This window comes from Canis lupus, chromosome 11 (genome assembly GCF_003254725.2).
Source record: "Canis lupus dingo isolate Sandy chromosome 11, ASM325472v2, whole genome shotgun sequence".
NCBI lineage: Eukaryota > Metazoa > Chordata > Mammalia > Carnivora > Canidae > Canis > Canis lupus.
Window position 1 is genome coordinate 49807474 of NC_064253.1, and position 24097 is coordinate 49831570.

The 24097-nt window shown below is 41.3% G+C and overlaps 1 protein-coding gene across 5 annotated transcripts in view; it reads left to right on the forward strand.

The window, feature by feature from the left end:
• The first annotated feature begins 605 nt into the window (after window positions 1-605).
• Window positions 606-24097, forward strand: part of NFX1 (nuclear transcription factor, X-box binding 1) — a 77789-nt gene continuing 54297 nt past the window's right edge. For 3 of the 5 annotated variants that reach the window (XM_025432126.3, XM_025432128.3, XM_025432127.3), the window contains exons 1-4: window positions 609-763; window positions 4889-5887; window positions 17461-17619; window positions 20682-20759. In XM_025432126.3, the coding sequence (XP_025287911.1) occupies window positions 739-763; window positions 4889-5887; window positions 17461-17619; window positions 20682-20759 (1261 nt within the window). In that variant the 5' untranslated portion in view covers window positions 609-738. Of the gene's footprint in view, window positions 764-4888; window positions 5888-17460; window positions 17620-20681; window positions 20760-24097 lie in introns of all 5 variants that reach the window. The other 2 variants (XM_025432129.3, XM_049091870.1) reach the window with 1 other exon arrangement.

A 24097-nucleotide genomic window follows, 5' to 3' on the forward strand; every position in this document is an offset into this window, starting at 1 on the left:
CCACATCCTGCTCCCTGCATGGAGCCTACTCCTCCCTCTATGTCTCTGCCTCTGTCTCTGTCTCTCATGAATAAATAAATAAAATCTTAAAAAAAAAAATTATCAGTGCCTCCGAACTTTCCCTTCTCAACTTCAATATCCACCTGTATTTTATCGTCATATGTCCGTCCAAGTCTTTTACCATTTCTAATAACATGGTTTATCGGCTTTGTTTCTTTTTTTCGGCTTATCATTTTCTGATTTGTTAAAGTTCTCGGTATATTAGCCCTTTACCGTTTGTTTTTGCGCGTATTTTCCCTTCGATTCCCTTTTGACGACTTAGCAGTTCTGCTTGTTTAACCAACACTAAAGCCGAAGTATTCTAGGTAAAAGGTGACGCTTGAGCGGACCGCGGGAGGCCAGGTGGAGTTGGTTGGGTGCCAGAACAAAGGGCACAGTAGCAAGAGAACACCACGAATCTCAAAAAGAAAAGCAATGACTACGCAAATTCCTAGCCGCACACTAACGTGACCTTCCCCACCTACGGTCAGACTCTACTCCCCTCCTCCACGCCGGCGCCTGGCGCTTGTGTCTGACGTCACGGACGCACCGCACAGTTCCCTCCGGCCGCGCAACCTCCGTGGCCGTCCACCCGGCGCGCGGAGGCGAATATTCTCGCGGCGCCGGAAGTCAGAGGCACGTGACCGGGTGACATCCCGCTCTAGGTTGCAGGGCTCGCTTTAGGTGTTGCGGCACGGGATGGCGGAGGCGCCTCCTGTCTCAGGTACTGTCCCGGCCCGCGCGGGACTGGGCCCCTCTCGGGGAGCGGAAATTGGGTCAGTGGCGAGTCCTAGGACTCCGACCATTCATATCGCGAGAGTGGCGCGTACCAGGGTTCGGGATAGTGGCTCGGAAGGGCCAAGCCACGCGCGTCGTGGGTACCGAGACCTCGACCGTCCTCCACTGGGTTGTGAAGCCCCGCAGCTGGGTTTCCGGGAAGCGCGGGTTTGTCCAGTGAATCGGTGTGCGCGCCCCACTTTCTGCCGTGCGCCCCGCCTTCAGCCCAACCCCGCTGGGGCAGAGGCCTCAGTGCTCTGCAGCAGGCGGGCGTCGGCCGAGTCACCTCCCGTGACGGTGGCGGGCTCTCGAGGCGTGGCGGGTTGGCGCGTCCTGGGGCAGCGGAGCGAGCGCGAGCCGAACACAAGGGGCTCCCATTTCCAGACTGCCACGAGCTCACAGTGTGATTGAATCTCCGTTTCCTCATCTATCAGTTGGGAGTAAATAATTTCTGTGAAGGCTCCCGCCCTGTACCGTACTTGTTCCATAATTGTTAGCTCACTTTTCTTGGAGTTGCTTCCGTGTGTAGAACAGCCTCATTTGGCTGTTGATGTGTATTTCCTTTTCCTTCAAGATGTACCTTAGATCTTTGTTTTCCAAACTTTTTGGCAGAGACCGAAAAGAAACATTTTACATCGTGGTTCAGTGCACACGTGTGACTCTAAAAGCGAACCAAAAGTTTTAGGAATTAATGCTTTTCCTTACTATTTGAAATACGCTCTGTTTTCTGTTTTCTTTGAAAAAAATACCTGTCACAACCCACTGCGTTGATTTTATTTCAAGACCCACTCTTTCTAGGGGGGAAAAAAAACAGGACAGCAGTTTGCCACATGTGGTTTGTAAACTGCCATTGATTTGAGTCTTAGTTCTGCCACTTATCAGTGTTTTGCAACCAAGAAGAGTATATGTTAAGTTTGTGTACTGGGTGGCAGGTAAAATGTACTTGTTACTGTGGGTATGGGTCAAAAAATTATATTTTCAAAACCCTAATCCTGATTTATTAAATTTTGGGGGATGGGAGCCTTTTTAGGTTGGTCTGGTGTTTTGTTACTCTGCCACCTGTTTTTTTCCCAGATCCTCTAAACTGGATCCATTGATCTTTCCATCCTCAGGCTCACTTCTTTTTTTTTTTTTTTTTAATTTTTATTTATTTATGATAGTCACAGAGAGAGAGAGAGAGGCAGAGACACAGGCAGAGGGAGAAGCAGGCTCCATGCACCGGGAGCCTGACGTGGGATTCGATCCTTGGTCTCCAGGATCACGCCCTGGGCCAAAGGCAGGCGCTAAACCACTGCGCCACCCAGGGATCCCCTCAGGCTCACTTCTGACTCATTTCTCCACCCTTCAGTGTTTGAGGCAGGATTGGGTGAGGCCAGCTGTGAATTACAGTTTTGACCTCCCTGGTGTGCCCCTGCCAGAGGTTCCAACCTCCTCTCCATCTACTATGGCAAAGTTCCCTAGTCCAAAGACCTCTCCAAGTCCCTCTTGTGTTCTTTAGTTTGCTTTTGCCTTAGTTCCTATTTCATGCTCTTATTTCAGCATCCTCTCTAGACCACACCTTCATCTCAGGGTTTAATTCTCTTGCCCACTTCTGTTCTCAAATACCAGACAGGTTCAGGGATATCTTTCTGCCAGCTTTGTTTCTGGACTTCATAATCTCTTAGATTTCCTCTTATCCTTCTCGACTCACCTGTTAGACACTTACTGTGTTGCTGTGTTATCTTGGATCTAGGGTACTACTTGTATCCTATTTACTGAGTAATTTCCAGCTACTTAGATACTGAGGAGAAAGATCTTTATGTCTCAGGTGGAGAGTTCTGACTCATGTGTCTTTTTTCCCTTCTATTTCTCAAGGGTCTTTCTGAGGGCATTACCTACTATCTCATGTCTAATGGATCACAAACTGTATACAAATAGGTGATGCCCTGTCTAGACTCTCTACTTGCACCAATTCCTTACTGCTTGGCTTAACATGGAACACCTTCTTCCCATCTTTTACCAGGCTATTCTGGACTTTACTGACTTTTCTTCTGCCCCTTTCCAACTTTGTTTTTTCAAGATGGAGAGGACTATACAATACACATTAGGTCTAATCTACCCCTTCCCACCTTTATGTTATCTCTTATGTTTCTGGAACATCTCCTTCGTGACCTTCTAAATCTGTCTAATCCCCCTCCACCCCGTCCCCAGAATTGCCTGTGTGAAAGCTTTCAGGACAAATCCTGGATTGAATGAAGTTTACCCTATGACCTTTATGATCTCGTTCAGTTCTTGAGTATATGTTTCTATGGTACCCACTGCCCAGCCTTTGACAGTACAGTGTAAGAGTATGATCTCTAGGGCCATATAGCCTGGGTGGAATCCTGAGTCTGCCTCAGAACATCTCTGTGGCCTTTGGCAAGTAATTTTCTCAGTGTCATAGCTCTGTCATCAGGAATGTAAGGATTAAATGAGTTAACAGATGCAGAGTGCTTAGAATAGTGCCTGGCACATGTTAATTACCAAAAAAAAAAAAAAAATTATTAAACCTGAAACCCAAAGGCTCTGCACTGCACCCATCTGTGGTCAAGTCTGTGTGTTTTAGATAGTCTAGTCCAAACAGCAGTAATAAAGCACATTTTTAACCACTTTATGTATGTTACTAACTTGCTTTATTCTTGATAGCAACTCTTTGATGTAAGGATTGTTACTGTCTCCATTCCTTATAAGAAAAATTGGGATTAAGTCATTTGCATAAAGATAAAAGTGATGGACAAGGACATAAACCCATGTCTTCCAGGTCCTGTTGATTCTTAGTATAATTGACCTTAAACTTTGCGGGGGGTAAGGATGCCAACACCCCTCCCACCCACCCCCACCACCCCACCCCCACCACCACCACCCCCCTGCACAGTGGAAAATCCACATATAACTTACGATTCCCCAGAAATTTAACTAACAGCCTACTGTGGACCAGAAACCTTACCAGTAACATAAGTAGTCGATTAACATATTTTTCATGATATATGTACTATTTACTGTATTCTTACAATAAATAAGCTGAAGAAAATGTTATCAGAATCATAAGGAAGAGGGAATACATTTACAGTACTCTACAGTAAAAAATTCACATATAAATGGACTTGTGTAGTTCAAAACTGTTCAAAGGTCAATTGTGTAATCCATATGCTACACATAATTCTGACTTTTCTACTAACTAGGTTTGTATCCTTAGGCACATCATTTAGTCTTTAGGCTTCAGGGACAAAGAAGCACGTTTGGAGAAAAAACAAGTGAGTTGAAGAGGCATGTGCTTAACTTTTGAGACTTGGATTATGGACCATATTATAACGGTTATGAATGGAAACCCTAAAATAAATTCCTTGTGGGAAGAGATGGGAACTAATGTACTCATTATGTTAAATACTATCTATGTGAAATCTTACTTAAATTTCACAGTAGCCCTTTGAAGTAGTATCATCTTTTGTCATGGATGAGGAAATGAAGGCTAAAAGCAATCAGGTGATATCCTAAATTCATACCATAATTTGGAGGGCCAGACTTCAAACTGATTTTAGCTGACTCCAAAATCTGTATACTTGATACTACACAATGCTACCTTAAGAGCTTTGAAAGGCCACATGGAACCTGCTAATTGATTCTCACCCCTGAACTGTTTGCTGACCTGAAAATTTTTAATAAAATAAACATATAGGCATATAGGAATAATGCCTGGCTGACTCAGCATAGCATACAACTCTTGATCTTGGGGTTGTAATTTCAAGCCCCATATAGAGCATGGAACTTACATTTTTAAGAAATTAATAATAATAATAATAATAATACTTCATCACCCAGGTGAGCAGTTTTACTTAGTAGTTCTTAGGGCTATTGGTGAGGTTACTGGACATGAAATGATCAGTGTTCCACAAGCATCTTGAACCCATCAAATTCACAGGAAGCATAAGCCTTACTAAGAGCCTGTTTTATACAAGTCCTTAAGAAAATCTTTTAGATAATGGCTTAGAGTCTTTTGGGCTTCATGGATGATGATTAGTTTTTTTACTGGCATGTCTATTTTCTTATGTCCTAGGTACTTTTAAATTCAATACGGATGCTGCTGAGTTCATTCCTCAGGAGAGAAAAAATTCTGGTCTAAATTGTGGAAGTCAAAGGAGACTAGATTCTAATAGGATTGGGAGAAGAAATTATAGTTCACCACCTCCCTGTCACCTTTCCAGGCAAGTCCCTTATGATGACATCTCTGCTGTTCATCAGCACAGTTATCCTTCAGGAAGCAAACCTAAGAGTCAACAGATTTCTTTCCAATCCTCTGCTTCTAACAAATCACTAAAGAGCCATGGCCTTCAGAATCAACCTTGGCAGAAATTGAGAAGTGAAAAGCAGCACATCAAAGTCAAAAAAGTACAGAATCTCACTGATCAGACCTCAGATGCAGCTGGCTTAGAAAGTGTGGCTAGGTCAGAGAGTGGGACAAACCCCAGAGAGCACAGCCCTTCTGAGAATGAGAAGGAAGTTATTGGTGCAGATCCCAGGGGAGCAAAACCCAAAAAAGCAGCCCAATTTATATACAGTTATGGTAGAGGACCAAAAGTCAAGGGAAAACTCAAATGTGAGTGGGGTAACAGAATGACTCCAAAATCCGAGGATGCTGTACCTGAAAATACCAAACCTGTGGGGGTTATCCACCCTGACTCTTTGGATACATCCTTTAAGAAAAGTGTATTGGATGGGTATGGGGCCAGACGCAATGAGCAGAGAAGATACCCACAGAAAAGGCCTCCTTGGGAAGTGGAAGGAGCCAGGCCACGACCAGGCAGGAATCCACCAAAACAAGAGGGCCAACGACATACAAATGCCACCAGAAACAACATGGCCCCCATTCCAAAGGATAATCTTAATGAGAGACCCGCAAAATCTGCCTGTGACAATGGGAACTTAGCAGGTGTCAACAAGTCTTCCCGAAGGGTTGACCCAGAGAAATGTGCTGTAAGGAGGCAGGATCCTCAAGTAACGTCTTTTCCCCGAGGCAAACAGAACCATGTGCTAAAGAATGTGGAAACACACACAGGTAAGTCTACCTAAATTGTGGAAATGTTTTGGGGTTATTTTTGAGAGATAATGAATTCACACAGTTTAGGAACCAGAAAGTATAAAAAGGAATACAGTGAAACATCTTTTTCTGTCCTTGTTCATCATCGGCCTGGATCCTGCCACCACTTGTTCCATCCCCCATAGGTAACCAGTTAGTTTTTATATATTATAAGCAAATACAAATAAGGAATTTTTATTCTTTTTTTTTTTTTTTTTTTTTTTTTAGGAATTTTTATTCTTACAAGGAATTTGGTAAGGGTTTTTAAAAATGCAGATACGGGTCTTACAGATGTTTGGTTACAAAGGTTTTTTTTGTTTTTAAAGATTTTATTTATTCATGAGAGGCAGAGACACAGGCAGAGGGAAAAGCAGGCCCCATGTAGGAAGCACCCACTCAATTCCGGGCCCCCAGGATCATGCCCTGAGCCAAAGGCAGATGCTTAACTGCTGAGCCACCCAGACGTTCCGTGTTTTTGTTTTTTAATTGTGAAAGCACAAGTAGAAGATGGTAACATCTCCATTGCCTCTCTTTGTTCCGACCTGTATCCTCTTTTGTCTGCTTATCTGCAACAGGTCCTGACCACTCTTGCCATCTTCAGTTTCTTTCAGTCCATCTCTTACACCAGCATCAGAGAAGTGAATTTTCTAAAACACTATTGAACTATGTCACTCCCCTGTTTATTTCTGCTCACTTTTCGTCACCACATATGGATTCTGGATTCTTTCTTACCTAGCCACCGCACTTTATGCTGCCTCAGTCCCCCACCACATTTTATTCCCTGTACTCTATGTTGTTTCATCTTTCTCTCATGTTACGTGTGTGGTGGCTCTCTTTGTCTAGAATGTCCACCACTAAGTACGCTAATGAATTCTTACTCATTTTACAATAGCTAGTTTAGCAACACATTTAGGACACCTTTTCTCACCTCTACAGATGGCATTATCTTTTCTAGTCCTGTGGTATGTCTCTCCCTCACACACACATGCTTCAATTAGAACAGTTACTGCTGGAAGCCATCATTTGTTTGTCATTGTCTCTATTAGCTCCTTGAAAGCAGAGACTATCTTTTTGCATTTTTTTAAAGATTTAATTTGTTCATCTGAGAGAAGAGTGTGTGCTCAAGTGGAGGGGGAAGAGCAGATAGAGGAGGAGAATCTCAAGCAGACTCCCTCTTGAGCGTAGAAGTTGACATGGAGTTCAGTCTCACGACCCCAAGATCATGACCTGAACCAAAATCAAGAGTCCCATGCTTTACTGACTGAGCACCCAGGCACCCCTCTTTCTTCATGTTTGTATCCCTAGTACTTAATATAGCTTTTAGAACATACTAGGTACTTTGCTTTGACTGTTGGAAAGTTCTTCCTTACATTGAACTGAAAATTTCTTTCCAGTAAATACTTTGTATCCCCTGGTTTAAGTTCTGCCCTCTGAGGCAACACAGCAACCAGTCTTTCTTCTCACAGTTTCCCTCCCCTTCATTGCAAATCAACTTTTTTTCCGGTATTTCAAGATACTTCTCATTTTGCCCTGACTATATATTTCATCTAGGCTAAACAGCTTTATTCCAGTAGCTCTTCCCCTTGGACCTTCACCATCTGGTGTCCCTCTAGTTTAGTGTACATAGCCCAGCCCAACACATGAAGTCACCACCTGCCCAGGCCTGTTTTTATACTGGCTTATAGTTCTAGTTCTCATTTGCTTCCCCAGGCAGTCCTTCCTCTTGGGACCTCAACTTATATGTGAACCAAGGTAATGTTACACCAGGGTTGTTTTTGAATTCTTTTTTTATTTTTTTTTTTAAGATTTTATTTATTTATTCATGAGAGAAGCAGAGACTTGTTTTTGATTTCTTAAGACTGGTTAATAGTTTCCTTTTGCTTCATAACACATTACCACAAGAATAGTGGCTTAAGATAACACAAATTAATTATGTCACAGTTTCTTTGGGTCAGGAATCTGGGTATGTATGGGTTAGCCAAATTCTCTATTCAGAGCCTCACAAGACTAAAAGTTGGCTAGGGAGGCAGAGATATAGGGTTCTCTTTCATGCTCACTGGTTGTTGGTAGAATTTAATTCCTTATGTGTGTAGAATGAGGTCCACATTTTTTTTTTTTTTAAGATTTTATTTATTCATTAGAAACAGAGGCAGGCAGAGACATAGGCAGAGGGAGAAGCAGGCTCCATGCAGGGAGCCCGATGTGGGACTCGATCCCAGGACTCCAGGATCATGCCCTGGGCTGAAGGCAGGCACTAAACCACTGAGCCACCCGGGAGTCCCAGGTCCACATATTCTTGCTGGTTGTTGGCTACGGGGGTTACTCTTAGCTCTAAGAGGTCACCAGCAATTCCTCACCACATGGCCCTCTACATAACATGGTACTTTTCTTTTTCAAAATCTATAGGAAAACATGGGCTCCATATTCTTTCAATTTCTCTGACTTCTGTCTTTGATCCCTAGATTCTTTTTAAAGGGTTCACCTGATTAGATAAGGCCCACTTATATTCAAGGGGAGGAGATTATACCAGGCATGCACACCTGTATGCATGTGGGAATCTTGGAGGCCATCTTAAGAGTCTTGCTTAACAAATCTCTCTTGACCTCAAATCCCCATATATTTTTGAGAACACTTTATTCATCTTTATTGAGTAGATACTATGTACCAAGCACTGTTCTCAGTACTAGGAATACAGTACTGGTGAGATTTACATTCTGTAGGGAAGGCAGACAGAAAGCACTTAAACCAGTATTTAATATGTCAGGTGGTAGGTAAGGGCTAAAAAGAAATACAAAGCAGGTTAAGAGGACAGAGTAACAGGACGCTTTTTTAGATAGGTTGATCTATTTGATGACACATTTGAACAGAGACCAGAAGGAAACCCAGAAGCGTGCCATGTGGCTCTCTGAAGAATATCCCAAGCAGAGGGAGAAGCGAGTTTCAGGTGGGAGGGGTACATTGTGAGCAATGATAAGGCAGGCAGTAGAGGAGGTCAGAGAAATCACAGAGGCTGGCTCATGTGAGGCCCTTGGATTTGGTTCTGATTAAGAAGATGAGAAGCAGCTGGAAGGTTTGGGGAAAGGGGATGACATGATCTTACTAGCATTCTAAAACCATCACTCAGCCTGCCATGTGGAGCATTGGCTCTAAGTAAGCAAGGGGACAAGTTAGGCTGTTGCAGTAATTCACATAGTTGATGATGGAAACTTGGACTAGGGTAGTAGTTTTGGAAGACGTAAGAATGTTAGACTTTGGATGTATTTGGAAGATAAAACTGACAGGATTTGCAGATGAGCTAGATGTTGGCTGCAGGAGAATAAGAGGGATCAAGGACCAAGCCAAGGCTTTTGTGTCTGAGTAATGTAAAAATAGAATCGCCAGGGCGCCTGGCTGGCTGAGTCAGTAGAGCATGTGACTCTTGATCTCAGGGTAGGTTCGAGCCCCACATTAGGCGTAGAGATTATTTTAAAAACAAAATCTTAAATAATAATAATAGAGAATTGCCATGTACTGAAGTAGTAAAACTTGGGAGAGGAAAAAGTGTTCTGAAAATTTTTTAGTTTGGGATAATTTTAGGTTTATAGAAAAGTTACAAAAATAGTACAGAGGATTCCCATATATCCTTCACCCAGCTTTGTCTAATGTTAATATCTTACATAACCGCCTCTGGTCCTTTGTCAAAACCAAAAAATCAGTGCTGGTCTAAACAAAACTGTACACATTATTTGGATTTCGCCATTTTTTCCACTACCATCTTTTTTTTTTTTTTTTTTTTTTGTTCTAGGATCCAGTCCAGGATACCACATTGCATTTAGTCATCATATCCCGTTAGTCTTAGAGGAGTCTCAGTCTTTCTCAGTTGTCTTGTTGGGAAAGTTTTCTTAGTCTTTCCTTTTTAGAAAAGGTATTTTTGAATATATTTTGCTTTGTCTACTTGTTTTTTTTAATATTTTTAAAATTTATTTTGATTTTTTTCCCCGGGAGAAAGCATGAGCCGGGGGAAGGGTTGGAGGGAAAGATTTTATTTATTTATCCATGAGAGACACACAGATTGAGAGAGAGAGAGAGAGGCAGAGACATAGGCAGAGGGAGAAGCAGGTTCTCCACTGAGCAGGGAGCCCCACATGGGGCTTGATCCCTGGACTCTGGGATCATGACATGAGCTGAAGGCAGATCCTTAACTGACTGAGTCACCCAGTCTCCCTGTTTACTCCTTGTTTAGAAAATATAGAGAATTTAGTAGGAAGTTAAAAATCCAGGCAGAATCTGGACTGAATATTTAAATTTGGGAACTTTCAAGCATGGAGTCATCTAACAGATTGAGGAGGTCACCTAAGGTGTGAGGGTAGTTAGAAAAGTCAAGTCGGAGGGTGGAGCCTTCCTATATATACCTCAGTGTTTCAAGGTTGGAAGATAGGGACCCAGCAAGAGAGCCGAAGAATGAGTAGGAATTGAACTAGGAAGTGAACCATGGTTTTTTTTTTTAAGATTTTATTTATTGGGCAGCCCCAGTGGCGCAGCAGTTTGGCGCTGCATTCAGCCCAGGGGGTGATCCTGAAGTCCCAGGATCAAGTCCCACGTCAGACTCCCTGCGTGGGGCCTGCTTCTCCCTCTGCCTGTGTCTCTGCCTCTTTCTCTCTCTCTCTCTTTCTCTCTCTGTGCCATTCATGGATGAATAAATAAAATCATCATGAATCAATAAAAGAAAATCAGATTTTCTTTATTTATCCATGAGGGACACAGACACAGAGAGAGAGGCAAAGACACAGGCAGAGGGAGAAGCAGGCCCCACTCAGGGAGCCTGACGTGGGACTTGATCCTGGGACTCCAGGATCACAGGCTAAGCCGAAGGCAGGCACCTAACTGCTGAGCCACCCAGGTGTCCCATGAACTATGTTTTAAACACTACCAAAAAAAAAAAAAAAAAAAAAACTCGAGGAGGGAGTGATCAGTTGTGCCAAATGCTACTGATGGGTCCACAAGATGACAACTGCATATTGACTGTTGAATTTGGGGTGTGAAGGTTATTGGCCTTGAAAAGAGCAGTTTTAGTGGAGTGGTAGAGGTGAAAGCTTGATTAGAATGGAAAGAGAGGATCACCCCAAATATTAGTCTCCATGGCTGCTTGAGAGTCGTCTTTGTTTACTCTTGTTCTGTACTGAGAGAAACTAACTGGTACTGGTCCTGTCCCCAGGCTGTTCGGATCCCTCATTTGTGTTGACAGGATCCCTTATATCCTTAGTAAGTTTCTGCTCTCCTTTGGCTCTTAATCAATCTGTGGCCTTCTCTAAGTTCACCCCTTTCTTTACAGCCTGTTCAGAGCATGCTATTTTCCCTTATCCTGTTTGCCTTAGTTTCTGGAAGATGAGAAGAGCAAGCTGCTCTCCCTGTATCCTTTCTGAACCATTATGCTTCTACCCTTTATCAAAACCCCTGCTTCTTTGAACCTAATGCTACATCACCTTCCATGTCTCTTTATCTTTGTCCTGTTTTAGCCTCCAAATATCCCAGCCCCAGCATCATTTATTAATGCCTCCAGCCTATATCTTTCCTCCCTCCCAGTGGTTCTCAGAGTGTTGTTCCAGGCCAGCAGCTATCAGCAACACCGGGGAACTTGTTGGAAAAGCATATTCTTGGGCTTTTACCTCACACTTATCAAACAAAAATTCTGGGAGAAGGGCCCAGCAGTCTTCTTTTTAACAAGCCTCCAAGTGACTGATTTGAGAACTACTGATTTACCATAAATTCTGCTATTATTCTGGGTGACTTTAGTGATCATATGGATTTTACCATCCTCACGTTCTTTAATCTTCTCAATCACAGTGACCTTCACCTTCATTATCCCTCCGTACCCACTGCTACTTTCTGACCATAATTTCCTGTCCTGGCTCTCTTAGTCTCCCACCTACTAACTCTATCATCAGCCTTCTGTCCTCCTTTATTCCCTCTTCAGGCTGGGCTTTAATGTAATTTTGAAGTAGTATCCTTCTTCCAAGCCATTTGGCAGGATCCCCGCCTTGCATGGATTCTGCAGTCTACCTTTTCTGCTCCATCTGACTAACAAAATGCTGTTCCAGGAAATCATATGACAATAGTATAGATTTGGTGCTGCTGCAGATTCACTTAACGTTCTCAGGAAAATCTTCTTGATCCCCCTGTTTAGAACTATAATACTTCCCCACAACCCCCGTCAGCATTCTTTATGCTTTGCTGGTTTATTTTTTTCCATAGCACTTACCACTATTTGATGATGCTACTCATTTTTTTCATATAATTTCAATAATTTTTCTTTGTTTATTGTTTACTTTCCCCTATTAGACAATAACTTCCTAAGGGCAGAAGATTTTTGTTTGTTTTGTTCACTGTATATCATCCTTAGTGTTTAAACAATGCCTGGCACACAGTAGGTTCTCAGTAAATATTTTCAATTAGTGATTCTCCAATTTCAGTTGACTTTCAGTACTGCCCATTTTTCCTAATATGGTCAACTGCCCTTCCCATTTTCATCTAAGATTACTCCAAATCTTTTCCAGTCTTATTCAGACCTTCTTGGCATTCATCTCCCTCAAACTCAATGGGCCTCCTACTTCCCAGAGAAAGGGGAGATCATCAGGCATAATATTCTCAGCTTTTTGCTCTCTTTATGTGAACCCAGAGACATCTGTGCCTATCCTCCTTTCCTTTTATTCATTCTGAAATCTCCTGTTTTCTTCCGTCAGCCTTTTCACATTTGCTATTCCAAGTTTTTAGCCTGAAGCTGTCTTCCCAAGTCTGTCATATGCTCCAAAAGAAAAACTTCCCCTGTCACATGGGGAAGTATTGTTTCCTTTCCTTCCATTCCAGTCTAATCAAGAATCACCACTCTGTTTCCTTTTCCCTATTTTGATTCACTTCATTCCTCTGCCATCACCACTTGACTCAGAGAGCTACTGGTAGGTCATTAATGCCTTCCTATTGCCACACCCAGCAGACTGATATATTTCAGTCCTTATTATCCTGGGCTTCCCTTTGAGTTTGATGCAAAGAGGTCTTTGTTGAAATGTTACTTATTTGATATTACACATTTCTGGTCCTCCTTGTTCTCCTTGGCTGTTCTTGCTTGTGTCCTTCAAGTTTCTCTTCCTCTACCTCCTCAAATGTTGGTGTTTACTAGGGCTTTATCTTAGCTCTCTGTTCTTCTTACTTGATGAGGTCTCTTTGGGAGATTACAACTGTTTCCATATCTTCCAACCACTACCTCTGTGCTGTGCTGACTCCTAAACTTTTATCTTCAGTCCCTAAGCTCTGCCATAAGCTTCAGGCTCACATAGATAAATGTGGTATCTAATATATACTTCAGACTCAGCAAAACCATCTTGAACATATTGACCATGTTTATGGTGTATTAACTTTTTTTTTTAAGATTTATTTTTTTGCTTTTGAGAGAATGAGAGAGAGCGCACACAAGCAGGAGAGGGAGGAAGAGAGAGAATCTCAAGCATACTCTCCACTGAGCACAGAACCCATGTGTGAGCTTTTTAAAAACACATTTAATGAGGTAACTTAGAAAAGTCACTTTAGTAGGTAACTCACCTTTAGTCTCTCCATCTAGATATAATCAGCTTCAACCTTTGGTTCTATTTTCTTACAGAATTTTTCAATGCTCAGTTTTACATTGTTGAAATCATATAATGTTCATCTTTTTTTGCTTATTATGTGATTTTTTTACTCAGAAATCTTTGTGCTTTATTCTAAATTAATATTATAAGATGCCATAAAATAGGTATGCATTAGTATTTAAACAATATCCCATTTGTTTTCTCTATTTTTATTTTTGCTGATTTTATATATATACATATATATTTTAAAGATTTTATTTATTCATGAGAGACACAGAAAGAGAGAAGCAGAGACATAGGCGGAGGGAGAAGCAGGCTCCATCCAGGAAGCCTGATGTGGGACTTGATCCCAGTACTCCAGGATCACGCCCTGAGCCGAAGGCAGACACGCTTAACTGCTGAGCCACCCAGGCTCATATATTTTATCACCCTCTGCTGATATATTTTAAAATAAATTCCAGATATCAGACTATTTTATCCCCATATATTTTTAGTGTATGTCTATTTTTTTTATTTTTTTATTTTTATTTTTTATTTTTTATTTTTTTTAAAGATTTTTATTTATTTATTCATAGAGACAGAGAGAGAGAGGCAGAGACGCAGGCAGAGGGAGAAGCAGGCTCCATGCAGAGAGCCCGACGTGGGACTCGATCCAGGGTCTCCAGGATCACGCCCTGGGCTGCAGGCGGCGCTAAACCACTGTGCCACCAGGGCTACCCATGTCTATTTTTTTTAAATGGCTATCTTTTAATTTAATCACAGTGTACTCTTAGATTTTTCAAATCAGGAATGTTATAGGCTTTTGGGTTTTTTTTTTTAAACAGTTATTTATTGGTGCATCTGAAAAGTTGGTAGTCAGTTAACCAGTCAGGTCTCTTCTGATTATTTCAATGGGTGCATCATCCTTTTTACTGACATGCTTTCAAAGTATAAGTATAGAGTAGACACAGTCATGATTGAGAAATTATAGGGAAACCCTAGTGGAGGAGGGTTTAGGATTCAAGAAGAGCCAGTGGTCAGGCCAGGGCTGGCACCCAGCAGACAAGTCTTGGACGTGGAATGTAATAGTTTACCAGCACAGAGCTTTTTCAGGACAGTACCATCTTTTACATATGTTACACATGTTTTGATAAAACTGAAGTGTTGTTGGTGAAAGGGTTATACTGTTTCTCTTTCTAGGTCTTTCCAGAACCTTTTGCTGTATTTTTATTTCTTTTCATTCATTCATACAAATATTATTGAGTGCCCACTATGTCCCAGGCAGCACTGTAGGTAAAAACTTCAGCCATCAAGGAGTGTACATTCTATGTATATAGTCAGGAAGTGAGATGAAATAAGTAAGATATATGATCTGTAAGATAGGATATATAAAAGCGGTATGGATAAGATAAATGATCTATGAGATTCAAGTGGTGTGGAGAAAAATACAGTATGGAAAGAGATAGGGAATGTTCAAGGAGTCGGTTGCAATTTTTAAAAGTATGACCAAAACCAGTCTTTTCATTGAGAAGATTACATTTTGAGTAAATACCTGAAGGCAGTAGGGGACTGAGCTATGCCGATGTCTAAGGAAAAATATTCAAGACAGAGGGGGTATAAGTTGTAAAGACCCTCAGACAGAAATCTACATGCCAGTCTGGGACTAGGAAGGAGGACAGAGTGTTCTTAGAGTAGTGATCTAGGGAAAAAGGACCAGCAGGTAAGGATGAAAAAGTGGTGAAGGCTGTTGTAAGGGCTTTGGCTTTCCACACATGTGATGTCGGAACCATTGGCAAGTTATAGGCATGAGTGGCAGCATCTAATTGGCATTTTAGCAGGTTCCCTCTGGCTGCTGTGGTGGTAGGCTGAAGTAGGGCAAGGGCAGATGTAGCAAGACTAGTTAGGAGGCCATTTTAAAATTTTTTTTTTTTTTAAAGATTTTTATTTATTTATTCAAGAGAGACACAGGCAGAGGGAGAAGCAGGCTCCATGCCAGGGGCCCAATATGGGACTTGATCCCAGGTCTCCAGGATCAGGCCCTGGGCCGAAGGCAGCGCTAAACCGCTGAGCCACGTGGGCTGCCCAGGAGGACATTTGAATAATCCAGGTGACTTGGGTAGTGACTTGGGCCATAGTAATAGCATAGGGGTTGGATTCTGGATGTATTTTGAAGGCAGAGCCAGTGGCATTTACTGTCAGATTCAACATGAGATGTGAGAGATCACCTTTGGAAAGGGCTTAGAGCTTTGTGGCTTATTCAAAGTTGGCAGTTGCTCCCACATTGCTGTATGTGTGTGCATCTTAGTGGTCAATTCCACCATGACTAGATTTAGAAACATTGCTTATAAAATAATTATTTATTAACAAGCCATAAACTTAATGAATAAGAGAAACAATAAAATAAAAAAGACAGCCTTTAGGGTAAAAATCAAAACAATAATCCATCATAGGGTTCTCATGTATGTTCCAAGCTTCACTTGTTTTTTGTGTCCTTCTAATTCTGTCCTGGAATAATCAATAGGCATTTTCTACAAAATTTATCCCAAATGTAATTCTCACAGCTATTCCTCTGCCCCAGTCAGGTTCTTGTATGTAGATGACTCAAACATAATCTCACTCTTTCTTTTTTTAAGATTTTATTTATTTATTCATGAGAGAGGCAGAGACATAGGCAGAGGAAGAAGCAGGCTCCCTGAGAGGACTCCAGGATCACGACCTGAGCTGAAGACAGATGCTCAACTACTAAACCACCCAGGCACCCTGAAATCTCACTCTTTTGATGTGTTGTTATCTGAAGCGAGTACAGTTCCCTTTATCAAGTACTCCAGGCTTTTGTCAGAGCAAAAGTGCTATCCCAGAAACTTTACTGAAGCCTAAAATCAAAGGAAAGAGGTTATAGAACAGACTAGATGAAATAAATATTTCTTCATCCATTCATTTAATAAATATTTACTGAGCATCTACTAAAGGCCAGGTGCTGGAAATACAACAGTAAGCAAGGCAGACAAGGCCCTGGCCCTGCCTCACAGACCTTGTAGTCCTTGTGTTCTCTGTTTCTTTTGACATTAAATTGGACAATCAGAAAGTAATCTTAGGAAAGCTAGTATGAAATGATTAAAATATGAGCTTTGTGACCCTGGGTAAGTGATTGAACCACTTTGAGGCTCAGTTTCTGTCTCTGTCTCTGTCTCTGTCTCTCTCTCTCTCTCTCTCTCTCTCACACACACACACACACACACACACACACACACACCTCTCTAAGAGCACCTAACTGTACTTGGGATCTAGAAAGGCTTTGCTGAGATTGTGTTTGAGGAACAGTCTGGAAATGGATAAAGATATTAAGGAATACATCTGAGAGGATTCTGATCTCCCTCACCAGATGCTAAGCTTCTGGAGCCAGGGTCTGTGCCTCCTTCAGTCTAATAACCCTACCATGGAATTGTGGTAAATACCAAGAATATCTTTGTTGAATAGGTCAACTAAAGACTTTCACGGCAACTACTAGAAGAGATGTTACCACCCTGGGTTTTTGGAACCTGTCCGTGCTTAGGTTTCTTTCCATTGACCACTGCAGTTTCATGAGCCCCTTCCTAGCCTGAATGCATGGATCTGGATCGGATTCAGAGGAGGCAGAGCAAGGTGCTACAGGTGCTAGGATGCTTAAGCTGTGTTATGAGGGGCATTTGTCTACTCTGGTGGGTTCCTGGGCAGTTTCTTGGGAATGTTTCCTCAATTGTATGAGGCCCCCCCCCCCCCCCCCCCGAATGTGCACTTCCTAAATGTTCTCCCTCAGCATATTCCTGTTCCTTCTTGGCCCCAAACACTGAACAGCAAACAACCTTACTCAGAATCAGACATGTTTAAAACCTCTGTGTTTGGATTCTTCTCTTAGATGCCTTGTTGATCCTTGGTTGACTAAAGTAAGGAATGTTTTTCTGCGTTTGAATTAATTCATTTGTTTTTTTTAAACAGGTTCTCTAATTGAACAGCTAACTACAGAAAAATATGAGTGCATGGTGTGCTGTGAATTGGTTCGCGTCACAGCACCAGTGTGGAGTTGTCAGAGCTGTTATCATGTGTTTCATTTGAACTGCATAAAGAAATGGGCAAGGTCTCCAGCATCTCAAGCAGGTCAGTCATTTCTCTCTTCAAAATAGTTATTCTCACTCATTTAATAGATTCAGATTTTAAATTTGGTTTTTTTTTTTTTTAAGATTTTATTTGTAAATGCATTTCAACATGGAGCTCCAACTTAACATCCCTGAGATCAAGTCACATGCTCCACCAACTGAGCCATCGAGGCACCCCTTAAACTTAGCTTTAAGAAAATTATTTAGGGGCATCTGGGTGGCTCAGTGATTGAGCGTCTGCCTTTGGCTCGGGTCATGATCCCGAGGTCCTGGGATTGAATCCCACATCAGGCTCCCCATGGGGAGCCTGCTTCTTCCTCTGCCTATGTCTCTGTCTCTGTCTCTTATGAATAAATAAAATCTTTAAAAAAATAACTTAATTTCTCTTGAATATTTTACCTGTGTTGCCTTGAACACGTTTCAGATGACTAGTATTAAGCTGTAGATCTTTTTAATTGGTGTTTTGGTTTGTTTTTTTTATTCATGACAGACAGAGAAAGAGAGGCAGAGACACAGGCGGAGGGAGAAGCAGGCTCCATGCAAGGAGCCTGATGCGGAACTCGATCCCACAACTCTGGGGTCAAGCCCTTTGCCAAAGGCAGACACTCAACCGCTGAGCCACCCAGGCGTCCCTTAAGCTGTAGATCTTAAATAAAGAGCTAAGGAGTGCCTAGCTGGCTCACTTGGTAGAGCATGCTACTCTTGATCTCAGGGGCATCTTATTTTTATTTTTTAAGTAAGCTCTATGCCCTAGAGTTTAGTTTACTTAAAAAATAAAAATAAGATGAAATTTTATTTTATTTAATTAATTTTTAAAATATTTTATTTATTTATTCATGAGAAACAGAGAGAGAGAGAGGCAGAGACCCAGGCAGAGGGAGAAGCAGGCTCCATGCAGGGAGCTCTGTGTGGGACTTAATCCTGGTACTCCAGGATCACACCCTGAGCTGAAGGCAGATGCTCAACCGCTGAGCCACCCAGGCGTCCCAAAATAAGGTGAAATTTTAAAGAGAAGGTAATTTTAAAAACAGCTAATGGGCAGCCTGGGTGGCTCAGTGGTTTAGTGTCACCTTTGGCCCAGGGTGTGATCCTAGAGACCCGGGATCGAGTCCCACATCAGGCTCCCTGCATGGAGCTTGCTTCTCCCTCTGCCTGTGTCTCTGCCTTTCTCTCTCACTCTCTCCCTCATGGATAAATAAATAAAATCTAAAAAAAACAAAAAAAAAAAAACAAAAAAAACAGCTAACATAATATTAAAATATATTTGGGGTATAACAAAATCAGTTGCAGTTTTGGAAAATGGTAGCTTTTATTTAAGTAGCAACTACAGAAAACATTTCTTCTATAGTTTGCTTTAAAATTTTCTAGAAAGCAGATTTTGGGGCACCTGGGTGGCTCAGTCAGTTAAGCATCTAACTTTGACTTGGGTCATGATCTCCAGGTCCTGGGAGCCTGCCTCATCTTGGGCTCTGTGCTCAGTGGGGAGTCTGCTTGTCCCTCTGCCTCTCCCCTCTGCTAATGCACACTCTCTCTCTCTTAAATAAATGAATTAAATCTTTAAAAATTTCTTCTCGGGGGATCCCTGGGTGGCGCAGCGGTTTGGCACCTGCCTTTGGCCCAGGGCGCGATCCTGGAGACCCGGGATCGAATCCCACATCGGGCTCCCGGTGCATGGAGCCTGCTTCTCCCTCTGCCTATGTCTCTGCCTCTCTCTCTTTCTCTGTGACTATCATAAATAAATAAAAATTTAAAAAAAAAATTTCTTCTCGGGACTCCTTGGTGTCTCAGTGGTTGAGCGTCTGCGTTCAGCTCAGGGTGTGATCCTGGGGTCCTAGGATTGAGTCCTGCAACAGGATCCATGAGGAGCCTACCTCTCCCTCTGCCTATGTCTCTGCCTCTCTCTCTTTGTGTGTCTCATGAATAAATAAGTAAAATCTTTTTAAAGATTTTAAATATTTTAAATAAGTAAAAAAAAAAATTTATTTTTTATTAAAAAATAAAAAATGGGGCAGCCCCGGTGGCGCAGCGGTTTAGCGCCGCCTGCAACCCAGGGCGTGATCCTGGAGACCCTGGATCGAGTCCCACATCAGGCTCTCTCTATGATGTCTGCTTCTCCCTCTGCCTGTGTCTCTGCCTCTCTTTCTCTGTCTCTATGAATAAATAAATAAAATCTTAAATAAAAAAAAATGTTCTCTAAAAAAATAGCATGTTTTCTGATCTGTGACTTTTAATTTAAGACATCTTGGGCACCTGGGTGGCTTAGTCAGTAAAGCATGCAACTCTTGATCATGTGGTTACGAGTTCCATCCTCATGCTAGGTATAGAGATTACCTAAAAATAGTCTTTTTTTTTTTAAGATTTTACCCATTTATTCATGAGAGATAGAGAGAGAGAGAGAGAGAGAGAGAGAGGCAGAGACACAGGCAGAGGGAGAAGCAAACTCCATGCAGGGAGCCCAACTTGGAACTCGATCCCAGGTCCCCAAGATCGTGCCCTGGGCTGAAGGCGGTGCTAAACCGCCGAGCCACCAGGGCTGCCCCAATAAAGTCTTTTAAAAAAAAAGAAAAAAAAAAAAAGACATCTGGATTTTCCTGAATATACTCAAATTTTTCAAGCCAAGATTTAGATAATGTTTATCTTAATATTAGAACCACATAATGAAATGATAATCATGTGAAATGATGGAAGCTAATGTGATGGTGGAGGTGTTAGCTAATGTGATGGTGATAATCGTATTCTAGTATGTAAATGTATCAAGTCAAGCGTTGTATACTGTAAACTTAGTGTTATATGTCAATTATATTTCAATTGACATTAAAAAATATGGGTACCCGTTTGATTACTATATTTAAAATCCTTATAAGTCTAAATGCAATATTTAAGCAAAGCATTCAGTATTGTGAATTTATTTCTTAAAATCTTGATATCCTTAATATCTAATATCCTTAACATGAAATGATTGCTGCTGCTTTAACATTAAGGCTTCTTATCGATTTAATTTTTTAAAATTACATGTACTTTTGTAAGGAAATTATTTTGGTTTCCTCTCATTTTTCTTGACAGATGGCCAGAGTGGTTGGAGATGCCCTGCCTGTCAGAATGTTTCTGCACACGTTCCTAATACTTACACTTGTTTCTGTGGTGAGTTTTTGCTTTCACTTGAGTCTCTTCCATTTCATGCATTGTAACTCATTTTCTAGCCCAGAAGAAGTGATGTAACATGCATGTTTTAGAAGTTACTAATAAAACCTCAGTGTTCCAAGAGTCTACTGACATCATCTGGATGTGGTCCATCACACAGCCAGAGTCACAGACCTGGTGCTCTTGGCAGCTGTCCTAGACATGGAACTTCTCATCATGCCAACCAAGCTCATGCTACTTCTGAGCTGTGGTGCTGGTCTCCTTAATCTTAGCTTTAGACCAGATCTGACCAGATGGTGGAGGCAGGCATAGACTTGGGCTCCTTCTTACCGTTAACTGTAACAGCTTTAATATTCCGGATTTCAGCAGTATGTGTAAAGAGTTGTATTGGAAAAGTACTTTATTTTAACAAACCAAGAGATCAATCCTTGGGGTCTTTATAGTAAAGAAAGATTTTCTGTAAACCAGCATTACAAACTATACTCCCCCTTTTGGAATACTTCTTGTTTTTGAACAGCTCAATATCCCTATGTGTTAGGAAAAACTTCTGCAATCCAGATGCTCATTCTTGCCACTAGTCCTTTTATTATGTTTCTTTTTAGTATTTTTTTAAATTTTATTATATATGTCTTTTTTAGTTATTTTTTTCTTTCCTATCTTCTAATGGCTAGCTTCATCTAATTGTTGGTTTTTCAAATTTTGCTTAACCATCTGTCTCCCTTGAACCATTGAATTTTTGCTTCCGTCCTCATCACCTTGCTGCATCTGTTTTCAGAAGTCATCAGTGACCCCTTCCTGACTAAATCCAGGGCTGATTTATAAGTTTTTAACCTTTTGTGGCAGTGTAGTAGCCTGGGAGCTTTTGATCATTCCTTTCTTGAAATGCCTAGCTCTTCCTATTAATTTTTTTGCCTGCTTTAATTTGCTCATATTTATTCTTTCCCTTTACTTAACTAGCAGCTTTCACTAAGAATTGGTCATTGACCATCAAGTCTTCAACTTCTAGATTCAGTCTCTTGGTGAACTCAACTATCTAGACAATTCTTTCCTATCTTTTCTTTACATCTTCATCACTGATGCCTCATCCATTCAAGATCGGACCCCAGTGGGCAGCCTGGGTGGCTCAGCGGTTTGGTGACGCCTTCAGCGTGGGGCGTGATCCTGGAGACCTGGGATTGAGTCCCACGTCAGGCTCCCTGCATGGAGCCTGCTTCTCCTTCTGCCTGTGTCTCTGCCTCTCGGTGTGTGTGTGTGTCATGAATAAATAAATGAAATCTTTAAAAAACAAAACAAAACAAAACAAAAAAAAAAAACAGAAAGATCAGACCCCAAACATTGTCTTCCAAAGGAAGCCTTTCTTATACCCTCTTCCACTTTGGCCACTCTTTTATTTGGAATCTGCTGGTCAGATTGCCAAAATCTGAGCATTAAAAGATACTAAAATAGTATTTGTTGAAGGAATGAATATTTTGGAATGTACTTTTGGAAAGGCAACATGAAACTAGAAGCAAGAAATCCATGTAAAACTTAAACAAATAGGACCAATACCAAGTCTTAATTACCTTACTCTAAAGGATTTTTAGACATATAAAGTCCCACAGTGGAATTAAAAATCTTGTTAAAGCCTTCATTGACAAATTAGATATGAGGCCCTACAAAGGTAGAAGAGTGGGATAAGGGTCAAGATGATCTGAGCAAGGTGAAATGGTGTGGGAATGCAAATAATGGCCTTATTTTACCTAATGACTTTGCTCTTTCTGGAGACCATTAATGTGATCATTTTATTGAGAACTTATTAACGTAGCATAAAGAAACGGGAATGAGACTGTTTATTGACTTCTCAGAGCTTACAGTCTTAGAGCTAAGATACATTTAACTTGATGTTCTGTAAGTCCAAAGAACTGTGGGAGACCCTTGGGGTGAATCATTACTTTGGGCTAGATGATTTAGGGAATCCTTAAAAAAGGAGGTAGAATTCAACTGAGCTTAAAAAGTTATGTAAAATCTTGGTAGGAGAAAAGATTTGTTGAAGAGAATAGCATAAGCAGAAGTGTTTTTTGTTTTTGTTTTTTTGTTTTGTTTTGTTTTGTTTTTAAAGCAGAAGTTTAAACATAAAAAGGTTCAGGATCTTTTAGAAGAAGGGAGAGTCATTGGTTATGAAACACAGGATTTGTAAAGGTAGAGACATGGGAAATGACTGGAAAGGCAGGGCTGACTTTTCATTTTTCTTTTTTTTCTTTCTTTTTCGATCATGACCTGAGCCGAAATCAGGAGTCAAATGCTTTTATCATTCGAGCTACCCTGGCACCCCAGGGCTGACTTCTTGATGCCAGGCTTAGACATAAGGACTTCATTTGGCAGATGTGGGGAGCTTCTAAGGGTGTCATTGTAATTCTTTATGAAGATTAAGGACAGGGAAGGCTGGAACTGAGGACTTGGGGCAATGCAGAAAATGTAGATTTGGGGGGGGGGAGGAAAAAGAAAGAAAATGTAGATTTGGGAATCATAGGCCTTTAGGTAAAAGGAACCTCTCAACATGAATAAGATTTCTGAAAGAAACAAGATAGAAAAGCAGAGGCCAAAAAAAAAAAAAAAAAAAGCAGAGGCCAAACACTGGGGACAGGCTATCATTTAAGGTGTAAATTGCCCAGGTGAAGATGAGTTCCTCAAGGGCATGGAGGAGTGCCCTGCCTGGATCTTAGGCTTCCTGTCTCTGTGCTAAGTTCATGGAAGATATTCACTAAAGCTTTGCAGGGAGGGGATCCCTGGGTGGCTCAGTGGTTTAGCACCTGCCTTTGACCCAGGGTGTGATCCTGGAGTCCCGGGATCGAGTCCCACATCGGGCTCCCTGCATGGAGCCTGCTTCTCCCTCTGCCTATGTCTCTGCCTCTCTCTCTGTCTCTCATGAATAAATAAAGTCTAGATTGTTCTTTTATGCCCACTTCATAGCTTTAGATTTGGCAGGTTCCTACTGCACAGAGGATTTATGTCCTCTCCATCTTGTACTGCTCCCCCATTCCTCACCCCATTGTTCTCTTCCCTTATTTCTTCTTTCTGATCCTTAAGCAGATATTCCCATATCTTCAAGAGCCCACTTACAAAAGACTTACCTTGTAGGTTATTTTTTTTTTTTAATTTTAGAGTAAATGTGTCCATTAGTCAAAGTGGCATTTTCATAAATAAAAATGACTTTTCTTTTCCAGGTAATCCAGAATTTAGAATTTATCATACTTGGTGAAGCTTTTGATGAGTAGCATTACAGTCCTCTTTTTTTTTTTTTTTAAGGATGTGGGTTAGATAATATGTTTGCAAACTAATGAAAACCACACTGAAGTTTC